Raw genomic sequence first — 21,693 nt, 5'->3', positions numbered from 1 at the left:
AGCCCAAGGCAGAAATCCGGAGTTATCCTTCTCTTCTAGTCTCCCTGCTCACCCCATCCCCACTCCCGCCCCACATCTATCCAATGACCAAGCTCCATGAAATTGACTTCCAAGTTAGCCCCTGATTCTGAACACTTCTCTCCATCCTCATTTCCACTACCTTCTTCAAGTGAACACCATCTCTTACTTGATTTACAGCCACAACTTCACTCCCCTCCAAGGTTCCCTCCAGGTCACAGCAGCCAGTGACCTTTCTAAAACACCAATCCAATGGAGTCATTCCTCTGCACCAAACTTTCAGGGGCTCCCAAGCTTACAACACCCGATCTGGCGCATGAATGGCCCTCCAGTTTAATTTTCCCCAGCTTCACTCTCATGACCTGCATTTTTAGCCAAACAGAATTATCTGTTGTTTGGGACTGTGTCGTGCTCTCTGGCTAGAACATCTCGCTCCAGTCCACTGTCTGGCTAACTAACTCCTCGTCCTACTTCATCTCAATGACACTTCCTTCAGAAGTCTTTCCCCTCTGGGGTGAGACACCCATTCCTCAGGGCTCTCAGTGCACAAATGCAGAACCTCATCGTCCCTCACTTGGGTTCCTGCAACAGCCTCCCAGCTGGTGTCCTGCCACCCTGCTTGGCCCCACTCTTCCATTCTCTACACAGCAGTCAAAATCTCTCTGAAAGGCAAATCTGATCATGTGGTTCCTGCTGCCCTTAGGGTCAAGTCTAAATTCCTAGCATGGCTTATAAGGCCCTCTATGATCTCGCCTGTTGCAACCTCCCCAGTTCAGCTCATGCCAAGTCCCTCTATACTCCAGCTATCCTGAATCTCTTTCTAGCCCTCCACCATGGTCCCACTCTCTAGCTCTGTCTTTTTCATATGCTGCTTCCTATGTCTAGACCCTTCCCCTGGCTCCCAACTCTTTACCTGGCTAATTCCTACACATCCTTCAGGTGTCTGTTGAACGTCACTTCCTCTGGAAAGCCTTCTTCAAATCCCTAAACTAGGTTATGTGTCTCTCCCTGCCATTCCATTTCCTAGTGCCTACCACTCATGGATTTAATTGCTTGATCAATTGGCTATGGTTTCTTTTAAAATGTGAGCTGGAAAACCACGTATATTTTGTTCCTGCCTGTGTTTCTCGCAATATGTAGAACAATTCTCACTACATATTTATAGAATCAAGAATGAATGAATGCATATTCCTATTCCTACCAGTAGAATCTGGAACTCCTTGCTAAGTTGTCTTAAGTGTGTGGTATTTGGGATGTGCTTAATAAGTGTTTGTTGAATAAATGGATGAATGAATGATCAGCTCTTTTCAAGATCACTTATTTTATTATACTTAAAAAAAAATTATCCTTGCTCATTTGTTTTACCATCTGCAAGAATTTGCTCTGGGAATAGTGGCAGCATGTCCCAATGTTTTAAGAAAATTGTTAGATGCAAAACAAAATCCCAAGGCTGGAGAATTCTCTTTACTAAGTTCCAGTGCTTGGTTTTAGCTCCAGAGCCCTCCGTGGGAGGCAGCATGCCTGGGGAGGTCCTCTTGCTCACTCCCTGTATCCATTTTTCCTGGCCAGAGCCTGGCCACCCAGTGGCCCCACTGCCCCAATGGATCCACTGAACCTGTCCTGGTACGATGACGATCTGGAGAGCCAGAACTGGAGCCGGCCCTTCAATGGGTCCGATGGAAAGGCCGACAGGCCCCACTACAACTACTACGCCATGCTGCTCACGCTGCTCATCTTCGTCATTGTCTTCGGCAACGTGCTGGTGTGCATGGCCGTGACCCGCGAGAAGGCGCTGCAGACCACCACCAACTACCTGATCGTCAGCCTCGCAGTGGCTGACCTCCTTGTAGCCACGCTTGTCATGCCCTGGGTTGTCTACCTGGAGGTAGGTCTGCACCTCTGCCTTGCTCCAGCACCTTCTCCAGGAGGGCGCTACACTGGAGCTGGGGGCACAGCTCCTTGCTGGTTTCTACCAACAAGTTGCCTGGTGCTTTCTCAGGTGGCCTCTTCCTCCACTCTGGGCTCGGTTTTTCTGCTTATAAAATGGGTAGATTGTCTGCTTAACAATCCTAACTACCAGTTGTAGAGTGCTTCCTAAGTGCTGGGCCTCATGTTGACTCCTTCATAGTCAGCATTTCCCCATATAGTCCTCACAGCAGCCCTGAGAAGCTGGTATTATTATCGTCATTTTACAGATGGTGAACCAGATGGTCAGAGAAGTTAGGTGACTTCCCCAGCATCACACAGCTGGAAGGTCCAAGCTGGAACTCTGTCTGACCCCAGAGTCAGTTCATTAGGTCATGTTGAAAATAGCAATAATTGATGAGGATCCCCAAGGAAGGGAGATGTTCATGCTTCCTGGCCTAAAGTCTTCATTCCTCTCTCCCCACTACAAATATGGGGGCTGCTGCTCTGTGCTCTCCTTCTCCCTTCTCTCTCCCTCAGTTTATTCCAGTGCCTGTGTCTGGGACCTCCAGGTAGAGACCACTGTGAACAGTGCTGCACTCCCTGTCCTCAGGAAGGACCATATAGTTACCCATTGCTCAGCTCAGGACCAAGCCCGGCTCTGTGCCTTGGAGTAGTGAATGGGCAGCCCCAGCTACGGTCCAGGCACTGCCCCCCCCCCAACTATGGTCCAGGCACACCCCCCACCCCTACTCCATGGTCCAGGCACTGTGCCAGGCATTCTGCAGACACAGACTCAGCAAATATTCATGCTCATCCTGGGAGTCAATACTGTTCTCACTTCACAAAAGAGGAAACTGAAGTTTTGCAAAGTTGCTTGTCTTCACCAAGATCACACCACAGAGGGAGAAACCCCTAACAGAGAAGTCCCTGAGAGTGACCCCATCTTCAGGAGGACACTTTTCAGAGCAGGCAGGCAGATGTGGGAGGGTCTGGGGGATTTGGGTGGGCACAGGCTGGATCCTGCCCCTTTCTTTGCCCAGGATTCTAGGGTGGAGTCTGGGTGCATGGGAAGCTGACCAAACATTCAGGAAAGAGCCAAAGCGCCTGAGCAATTATCTTCCTGCCCTAGGCAAGAGAGGAATTCACCTGTGCCAACAAGGCAAGTCCCTGCCTGTGGGGGAGGGCTTCCACTCTTAAAAGAAAACGTGAAACCTTTGTAGGTTTGAGTAAAGGAGACATCTAGGAGAAGAAGCCGATGGGGGAGGGGAGGCTGGTCAGAAGGCACCTCTCCCTGTCTCCATACCCCAAGGGGCTCCCTGTGCTTCCTGTTGTCTTGACCAAGATGGCCCCAGGGAGCTCTGGGCAGTCACTCCCTTGATTTCCTTTCACACGAACCAAACAGGCTGGAACTTTCCAAGTGACATGATTGAATGTTAAGGAAGAACCAAAAGGAAACAAACAATAGATACAAAATAACATAAAGACATACAAGTGCCACAGTCCGGGGGTCCAATTCTTCCACGTCTTGCATGTTTATGAGGACTGTGGACTCTGCGCAGCCACGTCCTGTCTGAGGGCCTCGCCCTGAGCGGCCCCCTCTTAGTTCTTAGGACTCTTCCCTTCCTGCTCCCCTTCAAAGGAGGGTCCCAGGCCTCAGACCATCAGGGTAAAATGATGGGTGGTTGGCAGAGCAAACAACCTGTCTGTGCCTCACTTTCCATACCTGTATGATAGAGATAATAATAGCATCTACCTAGTAGCACTGTTTGAGAATCACATGAGTTAGTATATGAAAAGGGCTTAGAATGGCACCAGGCGCGTAGTAAGCACTGTGTAAAAGTCAGCCATGACAATGGTGATGAAGGCGAAGTAGGTATCCACATAGAGGGGACCCTCCCCATGCCCAGGCTAAGAGGCACCCTCTTCCCAGAGTGAGGCATGCTCTGCCCAGGGCTCTGGGCATGGATTCTGGGCCTTCCAGACCTACCATCCCTACCCGGACACCTAGGGTAGGGCCAAATCTGTACATTCGGGCTCCTAGGAATCTGTAAGTCCTTCAAACAGATATTTTAAACATATCTGTTCCCCATTATTTTAAAGGTGAGGCTCAGTGTTTCAAGGGGCAGAGTGGAGAACGGCATCTCCGAGGGCAGTGCTCGAAGTCTCCCATCAAAACAAACGGACAGTAGGCCCTGCTTATAGGACACCCTCTCAGCTATGTATTGTCCCTAGAGAATGCTCCAAGTGGAGTCTCACCCTATCCCAGCATCCTGTCAAAGTATCCTCACAACCACATACTGTACCCTCTCCAAGAGACGCTCTTGTCCAGAATTTTCCATCATGTTCCATTTCCAGCAATGTTGAATGCTTCTGATATCCTGTCATGTCAGCACCTGTCCAATGGGACTGGATGTGCATTATTTATTCTGCTCGGTATATGGAAAACATGCTGGTTTTGGAGTGAGGGGACTGGGTTCAATTCCCAACCCTGCCACTTCTCATCTGGAGCAGCTCCTGAGAGAAGAGAGCCAGGTCTGCAGGTGCAATTCCACTTTGGCTTCCCAACCCTTGGAGGTGAGGGTTTGCTGTGTGCATTTTCCAGATGAGCAATGAGACTGAGAAGGTAAACCGACTAAGATCACAGTTATTAACTGACTCATTCAATGTGTCTTGAGCACGTCTGTGTCCTAGCCCATCCATGGGCCTGGGGTCTAAGGCACTGGCCTGCCATTGATGAGGAGACCGATAGGGCCATTACAGTGCAGTCTGATGGAGGTGACAATGGAGCAGTCCCCACAGGAGATGTGGCGGGGCACGTGGCTTGGCATGTGGGAACAAGGAAGTCTTGCAGGAAGAGTGATGCTTTCAGAAGAATTCTCCAGGACAGGAAGCGAGGCGCTTACATGCAGACAGAGAAAAAACGTGTGCAAAGCCCCCTAGCAGGGAGCAGGGTAGCTGCTTGGAGGTTTTGAAGAGCAGTAGCCGTGTCATTAGCCTCATTGCTGTCACATTCCACAGATGTGAGTGTGAAGCATGTGGAACAGTGCCTGACACAGAGTAAGGGCTCAATATGTGCTAGTTATTAGGATTTAGCCGAGCCAGCTCAAGGTCCATCCCGCAGGTCTCAGCTTCACATGAGCAACAAAGTCAGTAAATGGTGCCCAACAGTGTGGATAATATAGCCCTGGAGTGGTGCTGGCAAACCTGCAGTCCAGTCCTCCCTCTGCTACTAAATCACCAGGGGGTCTTGGGCAAATCCATTTCCTCTCTGTCTCCAGGTTTGCCTACCCTTGCGATTATAGAGTCTCCTTTCACACTTTATGTTTGTTTAGTACTTTTTACGTAGTCATCTCCTCTTTTGACAAGCTAGATGGTCCCTTCCAAGACAGCTTAGGAGAGAGCGTAGGATGTGCTGCCCAAAGAACTTGCTTCTGATTCCAGCCCTGCTGCCCACTGGCTGGGTGGACTCTCTGAGCTCCGCTTCCCTCATCCATGAATAGGCATAAGCAATCCCCTCTTGTACCAGCTTGAAGAACAATAAATGTGATACAGTACTTGCCCACAGCAGATGTTCTACAAACAGTGGCTACCAACACATTCTCTTGAGTCTTTGAGTCAGCTACCCCTAATTGTGTTCTAGAGCAGCTGCTCTTGGGACCACAGGGGAAACCCTCTTCTTCTTTGCTCCAGAAAGGCCTTTGAGGGTGGGGATTGAGAGCTCCCTAAAGGCAGGGACTATGTCAGCACTGTTCACTACTGTACCCCAGAGTTTAGAACAGAGCCTGGCGCATAGGAAGTTGTTCAATAAGTGTCTATAGGAAAGAAGGAAGACAGATGGAGGGAGGGAGGACAGGGAAGAGGGCCCTAGATCCTCAGAGACATGAAAGCAGCTCTGAAATAGTGGTCTAGGAGAGGCTTCAAGGTGGAGAGTGGACCAGGTGGGCCTGGAGCCCTCCTCCTGGTGCCCTAAAGGTAGACTCTGTTTACACCAGGGAAGCCCTTCCACCCCCCTCCACCTCCCCATTTCCCCCATCTAGCTTCTGCCCACCTGGCCAGTGCTGTGCTTCAGCATGGGAGCGCTATGGTGTGACATGGCAGGGGGCCTGGTAGGACCCCCTGTGAGCCCTGGGGAAGGCAGCCCCACAGGAGAGGCTTCCTGTCTTCCAGGAGAAGCCACTGTTTCTGCCATCACTGAGGTAAATGCCAACATTGGTTTTACGCTTGAGAGCAAAAAAGGGGGCAGCGCTGAGAATGAGCAATGTTCTCATTAGCCCTGCTGCTGTGTTGCGACATGCAGAGTGGATAGTGCCCTGCCCCGGTCACCGGAGGGGGCTTTCCTGCTCTTCATTTTTCTTATTGGTAGAGGCCCCGGGTGTATCTCTCTGTCCTGACTCTGTGCTCGGGGAAGGGCGCTGCTCCAAACTTCCAAAGTTGCTAGGGCCATGCTGCTGTGTGAGTGTGCATGCCTGTGTGTGCAAATGGGAGGATGGGGGATGTGGATGTGCATGGGAGGGGGTATGGATGTGTGTGTGTGTGTGTAAGGGGTTATGAGTGTGTGTAGGGGGGGTAGAGATGCAAAATGCTCCTGCCAGGAGCTGGCCTCCTCAGGTCCCATCATACCGAGGATATATCATTACAACATCCCATCCCCAGCCCATTCTGGTGTTCCTCCAGTTCCAGCCCAAATTTTCCTTCTTTAATTCTCCAGTATAACAAGGAGCAGAAATGTCTTTGCTATTTCACTGAGTCATCATCTCTATCATGGTTCTTAACAGACACTTATTGGGCCCTAACTCTGTGCTACACACCATGCTGGGCACTGAAGGAGCTGCCTGGCTCCCCCAGAAACCTGGGCCAGGGCAGGACCAGAAGCCGGGCTGAAACGCTTGGGCAAGTCACTGCACTTTTCTGAGGCTCAGTTTCCTCGTCAGTAAAATGGGGATTGCAAGGTGCTCACACACATGTTTGAAAGATGAAGGTTCAAAGTTGAAGCGCTTGGTATATGTTGGTCATCTTTCTTCTAGCACAGTTCTTGGCACAAAGTGGCTATATGTGTCTAGGAAGAGAGGGGGCCAGGGCCTCAGACACCCATGGGCATCACTCCTCACTGCTGCCCCTCTTCTCCCCCAGACCCCAGCTGGAGACCCACAAGACCCCCACAGCTGCCCCCTGAGCCCGTGGCTGGATCTGGCCTGGGAGAGCCAAGCTGTGGAGCCTAAGCTAACCTCCCCCTCTGCTGTCTACCCATTATGTTGCTTTGTCTCCAGGTGGTGGGCGAGTGGAAATTCAGCAGGATTCACTGTGACATCTTCGTCACTCTGGATGTCATGATGTGCACAGCAAGCATCCTGAATCTGTGTGCCATCAGCATTGACAGGTGAGCCCAGCCAGGGTGGGAGAGATGATCCAGGCCATTCACCTTTCGAGCTGCCCCACCTCTCCTTCAGGGTCAGGCTCTGTCTATGATGCTATGGCTGTGTGCCTGTGAGTCCATGTTTTTGTGCGTGTATGTATGCATATGTGAGTGCATGCACACGTGTGTGTATGAGTGCATGGGTGCATGTGTGTCTGGCTAGAAGAGTACAGACCCTTAAAGAGAGGCCATCTTATGGACAGGATGCTGCCAAGAATAGCCAGACAGTGACCAGTATAGAGGAGAAAGCGCTTGAATCTAACTGAAGCCCTAGCTCTATCACTTCTTACTTAGGGGACCTTGGGTAGATTATGGAAGTTCTCAGAACCCTAGTTTCATGGTCTAGAAACAAAGGATGATGATACCTGTCCACCTGGGGCTGTGGTGTCTGGTTGTGCATTTTATGTCCAGCCCGGGGCACATGGCCAAGAGAGCCCACGCTGTGCTTGCCTTGCTAAGCTGTAGGCTTGGAGCCTCTCACTAGTTTTCACTGATGGGCCACGTGGGATCCCAGAGGCCCTGGCGCTGCTCCTCTTGTAGGATTCTTGCAAGATGAAACAAACTAATGTATGAGAAGTGCTGGGTAGAGGAATGTGAGGGATCATAAACAATTACTTTTGTTATTATTTTCTGCTAAATGGGGCTTAACCCTCTCTCTGAGGGGTCTGGCTACCAATCCATCAACTAACACTTCCATCGTGTGTAAATCCAGCATAGGTGCAGTGGATATAGTTTCAAAGAGCAAAGATCTCGGCGATGGCCCCTCAAAAAGCCTAAAATGCAAGTAGGGAGACTGGAGTAACAGAGATGGTCTAGGATTAACAGTTACAGTTGGTCCTGAAGCATGTGACTGGGCATCACCAGCGGTCCTCACTGTCTGAGTCTGGGACAGGAGGTAGGGCTGACTTAAACAGGTGGGCTTCACGGAGGTGGACTAACTGTCCATCTCCGAGGAGCGGGGTATCTCTGGAGTGCGCACGTTGTGAGGGGTCCCTGGGCCTGCACCCCAGACTCAGGCCCCGCCCACACTGCAGGTACACGGCTGTGGCCATGCCCATGCTGTACAACACGCGCTACAGCTCCAAGCGCCGAGTCACTGTCATGATCACCATCGTCTGGGCCCTGTCCTTCACCATCTCCTGCCCGCTGCTCTTTGGACTCAACAACACCGGTGAGTCCTGCCTCTGTCTACCTGGGGCTCCGCTGGTCCTGGGCCCCTGCTCCTGTGCAGGACCCTGAGGGAGCTGAGTCCCTGACCCAGACATGGGCGGAGGCCCACTTCACAGCCCAGGCTGAGGCCAGGCTGGGTCTCCTGGGCCAATCCAGACTCCCAGTTGTACCTGATTAGGCCAGAGGGGAACAATGGCCCAGGCACAATGGGGTTGGATGAGGAGTGGAGATAATGATTCAGAAGGATGTCTGGCCGTTTCCAGCTATGTTTATTAAATTGAAGCAGGCCAGACAGCCTCACACACTGCATGTGTGTGCATGTGAGTGTATGCACGCACATGGAGGAGGCTACTGGGCCTCCATCCACCCCGACAATGGTATTGGTGTAATGAGGCTGCAGCCCTAGGGCCGCCAAGCCCAGGCCAGGCCTCAGCCCCCTGGAGCAGGAAAGGTTAAAAAAAAGTAGGAGGCTAGCCCACCACGGCCGGTCCTGTGCAAGGCCATCAGGAGCATCTTAGACAGAGGAGGCCAGTGCCTGCTGGCATGGGCGTGGAGCTTCCTCTCGTCAGGGACGTGAGAGGGATGCAGGTGTGCCTCTGGAGCCCAGACAGGACACAATGAAGCCTCGCAAGCGTGTGGTACAAAATCTAAGCGTCTCAGGAATTCCAAGAAGAGGGACTAGGGCTAAATATGCTTGGATTAATCTGGAAAGGCCCTGAGATAGAGGACAGACATCTGCTAGACCTGGAAGGGAGTTTGGAAGCACATTGGAACACAGGTGAGTTCAGCAAACGGGACCAACTTATCCTGTTCCTAAAATTAAAAGGTGACAGAGCTCCCCGCAATATACAGGGAAGGCTAAAATAATGGCTTACTCTTTATAAATAATTTTCTGCCATCATTTTTTCCAAACACTCTGGCTCCGATTGTGTGCTCATAGATGACAAAACTAATGACAAAGTAACGAGGGAATGTTAACGTAAAAACTCAGAAGCAGCCGATCACAGCTTAGCTTTTTACTCACGGTTGTATTTAATACTCCGATTTACACTGTGCGTGTATTACATCTAACATTTCCAGGCACTCTTAGACATCTAATCATATTCTCTGTAACCTTGCTCCTCGTTCCCGTGGAGGAGATGAGGTGCTCTGGTGGCGCTGTGGCCCCTGGGCCTGCTGACACCCACCCGCCTGGGCTTCTCCTTCCCCCAGAGCAAAACGAGTGCATCATCGCCAACCCCGCCTTTGTGGTCTACTCCTCCATCGTCTCCTTCTACGTGCCCTTCATCGTCACCCTGCTGGTCTACATCAAGATCTACATCGTCCTCCGCAGGCGACGCAAGCGGGTCAACACCAAGCGCAGCAGCCGGGCTTTCCGGGCCAACCTGAAGACCCCACTCAAGGTCCCGAGATCCCCCTTCCCTCCAACGTGCCCCCCCCCGCCCACTACCGAGGGGCTTATCCCTGCTCAGTGGGGGCCTGGGACACTGCAGCAGGATGGGGGCCAGGCTGGAGGAGCTCCAAGGAGCTGGGCGAGGGCAGATTTCCAAGGCTGGGACCTCGGTGGAGTGACTTGAATCTCCAGGAGTAGGAGGTGGGGAGGGTGGCAGAGACCACCTGGGAGGAGAAGGCTTTGCCTGGAGATCTTTGTCTGAACACAGCTGCTCTCAGCAGCCTCCTGGGCTCCTCTCCTCCTTCCTTTGCCTCTCCTGTCCTCACTCTGGCCCTCTGTCACCCTTTCCCTCCCTCTGATGTCCCCATCCCATCTCCTTTACCTTCCACACTCTGTCCTCCCCTCTGTGCACACCTCCTCCTTCCACACCTGCTCTTCCTTCTCTGCTCTGCCCCTCTATTGTCTCCCCACTTATGTCTTGTGAATTCTGCTCTCCGCTCAGCCCTCTCCGGGGAAGACAGGACGTGGGTGTAGAAGGAACAAGAGCTTTGGGGGTAGACACATCAGGTTCAAATCCTGGCACTGCCACTTTTTTGCTGAGTGATCTTGGGCAAGTTCCTTAACTTCTCTGAGCCTCAGTTTCCTCATCTGTTAAATGGGAATCATAATACTGACCTCACAGGGTGATCTTGAGGATTCAGTGTCAGAAGGATGTGAGTGTGCTTAGCGTGGTGCCAGACCCTTAGCAGGGACCCCGTAAACATCAGGGCCCTTTGTCCCTTGTCCTGCCCACCTCTTCTAATCACAGTACCAACCTTTTCCCTTACCTCAGTTGCCTCCTCAGGCCCCTACCCTCCTCATCCCTGCCCTTCTCTGAGCTCCTGTGCCCAGTCTGACCACCCCACATTGGGTTTCTGTCCCCACCCACCTCCCCATCATGACCCGTGTGCTGGCTCACTCCACAGGGCAACTGCACTCACCCCGAGGACATGAAACTCTGCACCGTTATCATGAAGTCTAATGGGAGTTTCCCAGTGAACAGGCGGAGATTGGTAAGTGCTCAGGGCAGGGACCCGAGCCAGGTCTTTCCGCCCCTAGGGAAGCCCACTGCCGTGATTTTCAGACCTCACCAGCTGCTCAAAGGGACAAGCACCTCGAGGGATGCCCCAATTTGCCTCACCATGCACACTTCACAAGCAGGCATGGAGCAAGACAGCTTGATCCTGCAAGACACAGAGAGGTACCCCTAGCACAGGAAAATGGTTGGGAAAAAGGACTTGGCCATAATGACATAATACAAAAATAATAATGGTTATTCTCACTAATTGAACACCTACCCTGTTTGTACTATCTCATCAAATCCTCACAGGACCCTGAGAGCTAAGTCTTATTGATCTTATTGATTTTCATTTTACAGAAGAGGAAACAGAGGCTCAGAGAGATTGGGTAACTCATACAAGGCTAAACAGCAGTTAGTGTGAGAGTGCATATTTGAGCTCAGAGCTATGTGACTCTGAAGTCCACACCCATGTTCTTTCCACTTGCATATGCTGCCCTACTACAGGCAGGTTCTGGGGCTGGAGGCTGGGAGCTGGGGAGGAGGGAGCAGAGCAGCCATGGGGCTGGCGGTGAGGTGCAGCCTGTCGGTGACGCCCAAAGGTGCAGAATCACAGCAGACCCCAGGTTTTGCCCAGTGATAGCAGCACCACAGGGTCCAAGCAGCAGGTGTCCCATCCCCAGGTGGGCAGAGGACAGGCCAGGGAACCCGCAGTGGGCCTCACATGCAGTCCAGGCCAAGTGCCCTCAGGAAGCAGGGCTCCCACCGTTCACCTGCACAGCAAGGGCAGGACTCAAGGAGCTGTTCATGAGACAGGTGCTGAAACAGGGACTCAGGGTCGGGGCCCCTGGGCACACAGTGAGGCTGCATTTCAGAAGCTCAGGCTGAGGCCCCAAGGCCTCAAACAAGGCAGCATAGGGAACACCTTGGAGGCATGAGTGGATCCAAGCCAGGGCCCTCCAGATCAGCCCAGCAGGAAGATGTGGAGACCCAGGAGTTAGTTAGCCCTTTGACATCTGGATCAGTCTACCAGGAGTCTATGGAGACCACGTGTGAGTGATTGGTGCAGGTGCCTCTGGTCAGCCTGGCGCTTCTTGTTTCAGCCTGGCAGGAGGAACGGGGTGCACTCTATGTAGTTAGAACATGAGCTAAACAGAATGTCAATCAGTAATTTATCCCCAGCAGCCAGCCTGGAGCCTGCCACTTAGCTGGCACTTGGTAAATGTTGCTCAGTTATTATAGGAGAAGCGCCTGGGTACTAAGCCCCCACAGAATGGTTGTGGGGCCATTGAGGATGACTGAGGATTGCTCTGGGAAGGGGCCTGAGATGACCCTGCAGGCAGGGACTGCCATGGGTCCTGGGTCCTGTACCCAGGCAGTCCCTGCTCCCAGTGATCATCCTCCTTGCCTCTCTGGTGGAGTGACCCTGTGGTGTTTGCAGGAGTCTCCAGAGGGGAATAGGGGAGGGCAGAGTGGAGCCGGGTAAAGCTGGGTGGCTGATGCCTGAGAACTTGCCTGGTTTTACCCAGAGCTCTCTGCCTCTCTGCAGGACGCTGCCCGCCGAGCCCAAGAGCTGGAGATGGAGATGCTGTCCAGCACAAGCCCACCCGAGAGGACCCGGTACAGCCCCATCCCACCCAGCCACCACCAGCTGACCCTCCCCGACCCGTCCCACCATGGCCTCCACAGCACTCCTGACAGCCCTGCCAAACCAGAGAAGAATGGGCATGCCAAAGACCACCCCAAGATTGCCAAGATCTTTGAGATCCAGTCCATGCCCAATGGCAAAACCCGGACCTCGCTCAAGACCATGAGCCGTAGGAAGCTCTCCCAGCAGAAGGAGAAGAAAGCCACCCAGATGCTCGCCATTGTTCTCGGTGAGTTGGCCACAGCTGCTGCCACGGCCCAGCTCTGCCCATCCCTTGCTGAGGGAAGGACCCATTACTGCTGGTCCCATTACCTGCCGAGTCCTTCCTAACCATGGTGGGTGGGTCACGAGACTGGCTTTTTCTCAGGCACAGGGCAAGCCCATTGATATACCCTGTTAGGTAGAGTCTATAATTATGCTCACTCTACAGATGGGGAAACTGAGGATTGGAGAGGTTATATAACTTGACCAAGTGGGACTCATGATTTAAATTCAGGCATTCTGACTCAAGTCTGTGAACTTGACCAGTCTACCATAATGACCCCAGAACCCCATGACCCTGGGCAAGTCACTTTCTCTCTCTCTCATCCCCTCATCAATAGAGTAGGTTACTTCTCAGGGTTGTGGTGGGCAAATGACATACAGTGCTGAAAGCATTTTATAAATCGCAAAGCGGTATGCACAGGTAAGTGTTATCACTATGGTTTTGTTAATATTGCTATTGTTGAGGAATTGGGAAATTCAGCTCATTTGACTCAGCCAAGACCCTGCGGGACCAGAGCTGTGAGAAGGGGGCCCTGATCTAAATGAGGGCATGGCCCTGTCAGTGAGGCAAGGCTTTTGAATAAAAGTCTCCTAGAAAACCAGATTAATACAGGTCAGGAATCAAGGGCTGACCTTTATATGGGCAGTTGGGAACAGGAGGGACCAATGTGACTTTGCCTTCCATGTAGCACCCACGGCATTGTGTGATACCCTTCCACACCCACCATCCGCTTTGACCTCCCAACAGTCCTGTGATGTGAGAAGGACAGATGGTACTATTCTGGTTTTATGAATGAGAGCACATGGTCATAGCAGGTTGAGGGACCGACCAGTGATCATGTGGCCAGGGTGACAGAGCAGAATTGGAGCCAGGCTCTTTGCTCTAGTCCATGGAGTCTCTCTCTGCTCTGTGGTCCTGCTCTTCCCAGGCACCCCTCTGTCCCCAGGGGCTCCCAGGGTGCCTGTGGGGCGTTCTGTGCACACAATGCCTCCACACTGAGGGTCCTACCTGAGCAGGAGGTCCTGAGTCAGGCAGAGTGGGTGGGCCAGAGGTCAATCTAGGTGAGAGCGAATGTCCCAAGGCAGGGATTAGCAAGGGGCGTCCAACAAGGCTGGGGCCAGTTGGGGGAAGGTGTAGCAGGAGCCTGGCCATTTGGGGACCTTGATAGACTGGAGCTCAGCTCTCAGCTTTGCCGCCTACGAGGGGAGTGGTCTTAGGTAAGTCACATGGCCATTCCCAGCCTCAGTTTTCCATCCACCTTATGCGGATGCAGTGAGAACTAAGAGAGATGGGTATTTAGTTCTCCCTTTCCTCTCCCTGGCCCAGACTGAGAGTTCCACAACGCAATAAACAAACTTTCCACTCCCGCTGCTGAGGAAGACCTTGTTCTCAAAGACAACCAGAAAGTAGGCTCGGTATTTCCATGTTCACTGGCTGACACGTCAGAATGTTAACCTTTTAGATGTTTTTAAGCCCTTTGTCTTTCCCTATGAGGTAGGTATTATTATACCCATTTGTCAGATAAGGAAAATGAGGCTGAGGGAGATGAAGTGACCTGTTCACTGCAAACGGATGTTAGAAGCAGGTCGAGAATCCCAGACTGCGACTCCTCCTGCAGTACTCTTGCTGCTGCAGCCCACAGCCTTGGTCCTGGGCCATGGCCTGCAGCACACAACTCAGGTGCCCAATGAGTGCGAGACTTCCCTGCCCAGCCTCTCCCTGGCCCTGGGGCCTGCCTGACTGCCGCCCTCTCCCCCAGGCGTGTTCATCATCTGCTGGCTGCCCTTCTTCATCACCCACATCCTGAACATACACTGTGACTGCAACATCCCGCCCGTCCTGTACAGCGCCTTCACGTGGCTGGGCTATGTCAACAGCGCCGTGAACCCCATCATCTATACAACCTTCAACATCGAGTTCCGCAAGGCCTTCCTGAAGATCCTACACTGCTGACCCTGCTGCCCACCTGCACAGCAGCCTGCTTCCCACCTCCTTGCCCAGGCGGGCCCAGCCTCAATCCCTGGGAGCTGTGGGCAGGAGGGCGCAGGGCGGACTCGGCCTTCTCTTTGCCCTAGCAGGCCCTGCAGTGTTAGCTTGGCGCCACGCCCCTCACTGCCCACATGCCCTCACTCTGCCAGGGTAGTGCCAGAGAGCCAGGCACTGTGCAGCCCTTGGGCTGGACCCCTGGCTCAGGGCAGCTCACACAGCCCCCTCCCACTTCCAGGCCCCTCTCCTTGGCACCAAAGATGCAGCTGCCTTCTTTGACCTTTCTCTGGGCCTCTGGGGTTGCTGGGGCCGGAGTCAGGGCTCAGAGGTCAAGCTCTCTGTTGTGCTCAGCCTGGTCTTCACTGGCCTGTGCTGGAGCTGGCGGTGGGGAAGGATGGACAATTCACACCCCACAAGGCCCACACTGAGGAAGCCAGAGTTCTTCCCAAGGCCCCAGGCAACTTCAGTCCTGGGAGACCCATGTAAATACCAGACTGTGGGATGAACCCCAGAGAAGCCCAAGCCAAAAATCTTTGCTCCTTCTCCCACCGGACAGGGGCCTCTACTTTCCACAGCAGAGGGTCCTGACCCGCCCCACCCACTCCAGCTCCCCGTGTGGTTTCCACACCCCCTGAGGGGAGGAACCCTGGTCTCGAATGGCCCCAGGAGGGTCTGTGTGGAGAGAAACCCCACCCCGAGCCCACTCTGCCGCCTCCTGACAGACTCGGTGCCTCCCTTCTCGTAGCAAATGTTGGCCAGCCCGGGGGCAGGCAGGGAAGGTGGGCTTGTGACCATGTCTGGGGCCTGGGTCGGGGGTGTCTGAACTTTAGGGGGCTGCCTCCTGCCACACTCTGCCGTAAAACCACTTTCCTTTTCTCTTCCTCTTGCCTCTTCTCTCTCCCGTTCCCTTTCCCTTCCACTGCCTCTGCCTCAGAGGAGCCCAAGGCTAAGAGGCTGCTGAAGACCATTTGGCCTGACCTGGCCCTGCCCTGAGGGAGGAGGGGAAGCTGCAGCTTGGGGAAGCCCCCAGGCCCCAGACTCTGTAACATCACTACACATGCTCCAAACCAATAAAACTTTGACAAGAGTCACATTGAGGCGCCTCGGGTGGAGGGCACAGCACCATCTTTATCCTCCGCATCGGGTGTGGCCAAAGCCCTTGCATCTGTGCTGGGGATCAGAGTTGGAGAGGCTTTCTGCAGACACCTCCAGAAAAGGGTGACCCTGACCACAGCCCTCAGGGTGGACAGGACTTTGGGAGAAAGCGGGAAAGAAGCTGCCCCAGAAGGACCGAGCAGAAGTTGTATGCACTTGTGTGTTTTCCCCTCATCCCCATCCTCTCCTTCTGAATGGACATGAGCACTCTGCCCTGCTATTGGGTGGCCCTGACCCTCAACTGTCCACCCAGAGGGGAGGGGAGAACATTCCAATGGGAATCCCACGGCATACCCAAGGCTCCCCTAATCACCAGAGCAGCAGGGTCCTACCAGAGGAAAGCCAAGTTGTCTCCACTTCCCACCTCCTCCTCTCCATGTCCTGGTGCCTCTGAAGGACCGATCCTTAGCCCTTCTCGCCTACTAGGGCAGAGAAGTTTCCATGGAAAAGGTGACCTTCGAGGTGCCGGCTGTGCGTGTGCCTGTGCCTGCCGCTTGCCCTGTCTTCTGTTTCCTATGAGGAGCCCCTTCTTTTGGGGCAGGTTAGGGAGACAGGGAGGCCCTGAGGGACATGGCCTGAGTGATCCTTCCTCCTCTCAGCCTCCAGACCAGTCACAGCCCAAAGCCTTCTGGGGCCACGACTTGGCATTTCCCCGACAATAGAAATTTGGCTTTATAAAAATGAAATATAGATCAACCAGTGAAGGAGGAATATTCTTACCACCTTGAGAATAACAGTGGTGATGACAAACAAGGTGCGGCCCCCACGGCTCAGGCTCCGGGGAGCTGTCAGGGCATAATTTGCATGCTAAATACAATATTTTTAGCACCAAAGTTTGGAGCACTTCACTTGCCCTGAACACTTAATTATGGACTTTGATCTTCTCCCTGAACCTGAATGTAGTGCTGAGCTCCTGTCCCCAGGGGCACCCTGATTCCAGGAGAGGGGCACCCCTAGTGGGTGACTAGGGGCACTCACCCCTAGTCTGGCCGCGTTGGGGGGGGTTCAAGAACGCAGTGACCATCTTCTGGGGAAGGCATCAGACCCCAAGGGGGCTAGTAACTCCAGGGACCTCTCAGCTGCTGACACCTACCCCATAGCCAATGCACACACCTTTACACATACATACACACATCACACACTCATTCTGTGCAAGATCTTGACCTGGGTGGGAGCTTAAAAGCTCATCTCATCATTGGAAATCTTCTGAGGTCATACAGGTTTATCAGCTGTGGGAATTGTAACAGAGGAAGAAGGGAGGGAGAGAGAAAAAGAGAGGAAGAAAGAAGGAAGGAACAAAGGAGAGAGAGAAGAAGGAAAGAAGGAAGGAAGGAAGGAAAGGAGGAGACAGGGATGAAGGCAACCTCAGAGCCATCTGGGAAGAGCACTGACAGGGAGGAGAGGGGAAGAGGGCAGGCAGGGGCGGGAGGCGGGGCAGGGAAAGTTGCCCACAGCTGTCATGAAGCTTCAAGTCTCTCTGCCAGACAGCAGATTGACAGCTAGAGTGGGCAGGGGGAGGGCTGGGCTCCACCCTCTCCCCCCTCAGTACTTCAGGGGCAAAGGAATGGAAGGTGTGGGACCCAGGAACGCCGAGGTGGAAGGGGCGACCCAGGCTCTGCTCTCTCCCAAGAGGACCTGACTGTGGCCCCTTGGCCTTGACAGTGAGGGCGGAAAGGGAGCTGGAGGCTGGGCAGGCTGCAGCCCTCTGATTTTCTCTCCTCTCTGCCTTTCCCTGTGCTTCTGTCTCTGTGCCTGTCCTTCTCTGCAGAATGCCTTTTAATCACAGGATCATTCATCTGCCTTTACAGCAGGTGGAGTCTGCAGCCCCTTCCCCAACCCAGAGCACAGCAAGGAAGCCCCACATGAGGAGTGAGCCTTCCCCTTCAGGTGCAGCTGGTCACTTTGCATATGTCCTCTCAGATGTCTGCATGTGACTGCAAGTTTCAAAGCTTCAGGCCCTCATTCTTCCGCTAGTGGGTTCTGGAGGAGTCACAGGTGGCCCCGGGCGGGGGAGATGTCCTGGGAATGGAGAAGGTGAGTAGTGCAGGAGAGACTGGGTCACTTCATCCATCCATCCACCCAGCCGTTGTCTCACTCAGTGAATGTTTATTGAGCAACTGTTGTGCTCCAGGCCCTGAGCAAGTGCTGGGGATGAACAGTGAAGAAGGTGGACGTGATCCCTGCCGTCGCGGAGTTCACAGTCCACTGGGACGATGGGCATTAATCCAACAATCACAGGATAACTGTAAACACTCCGTGTCCCCCAGGGCAGAGCCCTGGCTGAGTGTGGCAGTCACTGCCACAGGCATGCACTGCCCAGCTCCTGGGCACCGTCTACCCAGATGACGATGATGTGGGATGCAGCAGCCCTGGCATGCCGTGGCCTGGGGCAGTAGGTAGGGAGTTGGTGAGGACCAGAAGACCGAGGGAGTGACCGGAGGACCTCCTGCATGGTGGGGCAGGAGGTCCCAAAAGAAGGGATTTCCGATCCTACTTCCCTGGTGGTCTCAGAACAGGAGCAGTCAGTTGCCTGAAACCAGAGACATTGAGGACTGGCCTGCCTCGGGGGCATTTCCAGTGTCCCCACTTATCTAGGATCCCTTCTATATCACCCCTATCCTGGGGACTGTGTGGCCCAGCCCTGTGCCCCACTGCCTCCCTGCCCTCCCGGGTCCCAGGGCCCAGGCTGTGTCTGTGGCGTTAGCTCCCATCTATGCAAGGGCCTTGATGAGTCTCGCCCCACATGCTCTTGTGTTCTCCTCGGAACCCCTGGGGGTCATCCATATAGCCCCCAGTTACAGAAGAAAAGGCGCTCATGCAGGGAGGGTGGTTCTCCAGGTGGCAGGGCTGGCCTTTGAACACAGGTCTTCTGACTGTATATCTTGTCTTGTCCATTCTGCCCATTTCCTGAGCAGCCCTAAGCAAAGTTGGAGGAGGCTGGTATGGTCAGAAGATTAAAAAAAGAGAAAGAGAAAGAAAAACCTTTGGGACCAGACTTTTATGATGCTGCTCTTGTGGTACATGTGAATAGCCTGACAGCCAGCTGAGCAAATGAGTTGGTGGGGGTGGGGGTGGGGGGAGCAGGGGGTGCAGTTTTTAGGGGGCTTCACTAGCAGGAGGGCAGAGTCTGGGCATCCATGTGCCCCTGGCCTTGCTACACCCAGGTTCTGGGGGTCCAGGGAAGCAGGAAGCTGGTGAGCAGAGGGCAGACCATCTTTGGAGGGGGGAGACCCACCCTGGCTTTGCGGGGTTATGGGGAGCAGGGAGAAGGGCGTACCTGGTGAGAACAGCTTCCCACTCGCTCTCCCATCCCTGCTCTGCTACTTGGCAAACAAAGCAGGGTGAGAGCTGCTGGGCAGTACCCCAGCCTGGAGGGCGCTGGAGAGGCCTTTACTCCCAGGTGGCGGGTGGAGCCATGGCAGCACCAAGTCCACAGGAAATGCTGCAGGCCACTGCACTGGCTTGTGGCTTTCTTCCATCTTCATACCTGGCTGCTGTCCTGAGACCTGGAAATGTACTCAGGGGCAGTGGGAATCAGATGTTGTGGGTGAAGTGAAGGATCAGGGTCAGGCAAGGGGAGGGAGGTGGCACCAGTGGGGGGGTGGGACGGGGCCTGAGGCAGGGGCCTTTGCAGGAACAAAGCTACGTGGCCACACCTTCTGGGTTTTCCGGACCAGGCCCAACCCCCAGCACTGTCCTGTTGGCCTCATGAGTGTGTGGTTTGCGGCTCCATGCTGCGTCCAGGGCAGGGAAGGGATGGGGTGGGCACGAGAGGGAGGAAATTGCCTGGAGGAGAAAGTTCCATCATTTAGTTCTCCCCACTGGATGTGCTGCCCTGGGGTCCGGAGCAGGAAAAGCCACCAGTTAGGACCTAACCCTCACCCCGTTCTCCCCACCCAGCCTCAGGTCCCCTCCACCTCCCCGCTCTCCCCCCTCCCCCCTCCTCCTCCTCCTCTTCTCCTTACGGTGCTGTATTCATCTGCCCACCCTTCTCTGTGCAGGCTGAGCCCTCACACTGCCTTTGCCCATCTGAAGGCAGAGTAGGATCCAACACCAGGCCGCGTCCATACCTACCCTCTCCTTTGGGAGAGACCCCCAGAACCTGGGTGTAGCAAGGCCAGGGGCACATGGATGCCCAGACTCTGCCCTCCTGCTAGTGAAGCCCCACTAAAAGCTGCACCCCCTGCTCCCCCCACCCCCACCCCCACCAACTCATTTGCTCAGCTGGCTGTCAGGCTATTCACATGTACCACAAGAGCAGCATCATAAAAGTCTGGTCCCAAAGGTTTTTCTTTCTCTTTCTGCCCTCTCCTGCAAACATGGCCACCCTGCTTTGCTGACACTGAGCTCTTGGGGCTCAGGGTCATACAATCTGTGGATGGTCCTGGCAGCGGTGTTTCAGTGGGCACGACCCACTATTGGGGCTTGCCTCTGTCCTACAGTGGACCTGACACTACTTTAGGTGTGTCCCAAGTGGTCTCAGTGTCCAATCCACACCAAGGCACTGCAGGAAGTTGTGCCTTCCTCCCCTGAATGGGCTGGCAGAGGTAAATAGGCAACTGCTTCCAAGAGCATCCCCTCCAAAAGGTTACAAAAGGTTGGGTTGTCGGTGCCCCCTTCAGGAGAAAAATTCCTCTGACTTACGAGAAACTGCAAGAAACTAACATGTTGAGCGCTTACTACTGCTTTGCCCTTTGACCCACAAGGCATCTGATTTAATTATTACCACAAGCCAGTGAGATAAGCATGATGGCTGTTAGATGATGCAGCCAAAGCTAAGAAAGTTTCAGCAACCTAAGTTCACACACTGGCGGATGGCACATCCATGATTTGCACCCAGGTCAGTCCGGCTTCAAAGCCCGTGGTCTTTCCACTACCCAGCTCCCCACTGCTTCCTTCTCCTGCCTCAGTCCAGCTGAGATCCTACCCTCTGTCCCTTACGTTACAGCAACAACCCTGCTGCCTATAATCTGATCCGGCAAGCCTAGATGGGGTACGGTGGGAGGACTGGGTGGAGTGCAGAAATAAGCAAGAGAGATGATGTGGCTCACACTGAGCAAAGACGGCAGGCGGGAGAGGGCTCTCTGAACCTCACTGCAGGGGGTGCTGGTACAGAGTCACCATCTCCAGCTGCACAGTCAGAGAAGGCTTCACAGGCAGGGACAGGCAAGTTGGATCTTGAGGAGTATGGACTGTGCTCTCCAACAGCCACATGTGGCTACTTACATTTAACTTATTGAAATAAGAAATGTGGTTCCTTGGTTGCTCTAGCCACATTTCAACTGTTCAATAGCACATGTGGCTGGTGGCTATCCTATTGAACAGTTGCAGATATAGAAGGTTTCCATTCTCCCAGAAAGTTCCACTGGACAGGGCCAGTCTAGAATGACTCCTAGATTAGGAGTTTGGGTACCTTCAACTAACATAGAGGAGAAAGGGTGAGGAGCAGGCCTGTGGATGGGAAGGGAATGTTCAGTTTGGGACTCTGAGTTTAAGGACCTCCAAGTGGAAATGCCCAGTAGGAAATTGAGGTGTTCCTATCCTCCTCTACCCCCAATCTCCAGTAAACAGAGTTTGAAATTCAACTAGAGATCCTCTTCTTGCGAATTTCAAGGGCCTCACTAAAATCCAATTCTAAAGTCCCTAGGAAACCTCTGGAAGGCAGCTGTGTCAAAATGGG

At 53.6% G+C, this 21,693-nt stretch overlaps 1 protein-coding gene across 2 annotated transcripts; it reads left to right on the top strand.

The window, feature by feature from the left end:
- The first annotated feature begins 1,585 nt into the window (after window positions 1–1,585).
- Window positions 1,586–14,855, top strand: DRD2 (dopamine receptor D2). Of its 2 annotated transcripts, XM_004427316.2 has the most exons (7): window positions 1,586–1,903; window positions 7,194–7,303; window positions 8,374–8,510; window positions 9,722–9,912; window positions 10,868–10,954; window positions 12,509–12,836; window positions 14,632–14,855. In XM_004427316.2, exons 1-7 carry the CDS (start codon window positions 1,619–1,621, stop codon window positions 14,823–14,825), a joined length of 1,332 nt encoding a protein of 443 aa, XP_004427373.1. In that variant the 5' UTR covers window positions 1,586–1,618; the 3' UTR covers window positions 14,826–14,855. The 2 variants fall into 2 exon arrangements, with proteins under 2 accessions (XP_004427373.1, XP_087290169.1); XM_087434043.1 differs by lacking the exon at window positions 10,868–10,954 and having other exon boundaries at window positions 1,597–1,903.
- The last annotated feature ends 6,838 nt before the right edge of the window (window positions 14,856–21,693 follow it).

This window comes from Ceratotherium simum, chromosome 7 (assembly GCF_057802395.1).
Source record: "Ceratotherium simum simum isolate JZ-2026a chromosome 7, ASM5780239v1, whole genome shotgun sequence".
Classification (NCBI taxonomy): domain Eukaryota; kingdom Metazoa; phylum Chordata; class Mammalia; order Perissodactyla; family Rhinocerotidae; genus Ceratotherium; species Ceratotherium simum.
Note: the sequence above shows the minus strand (reverse complement) of the source record. Positions and strands in the feature narration are given on the sequence as shown.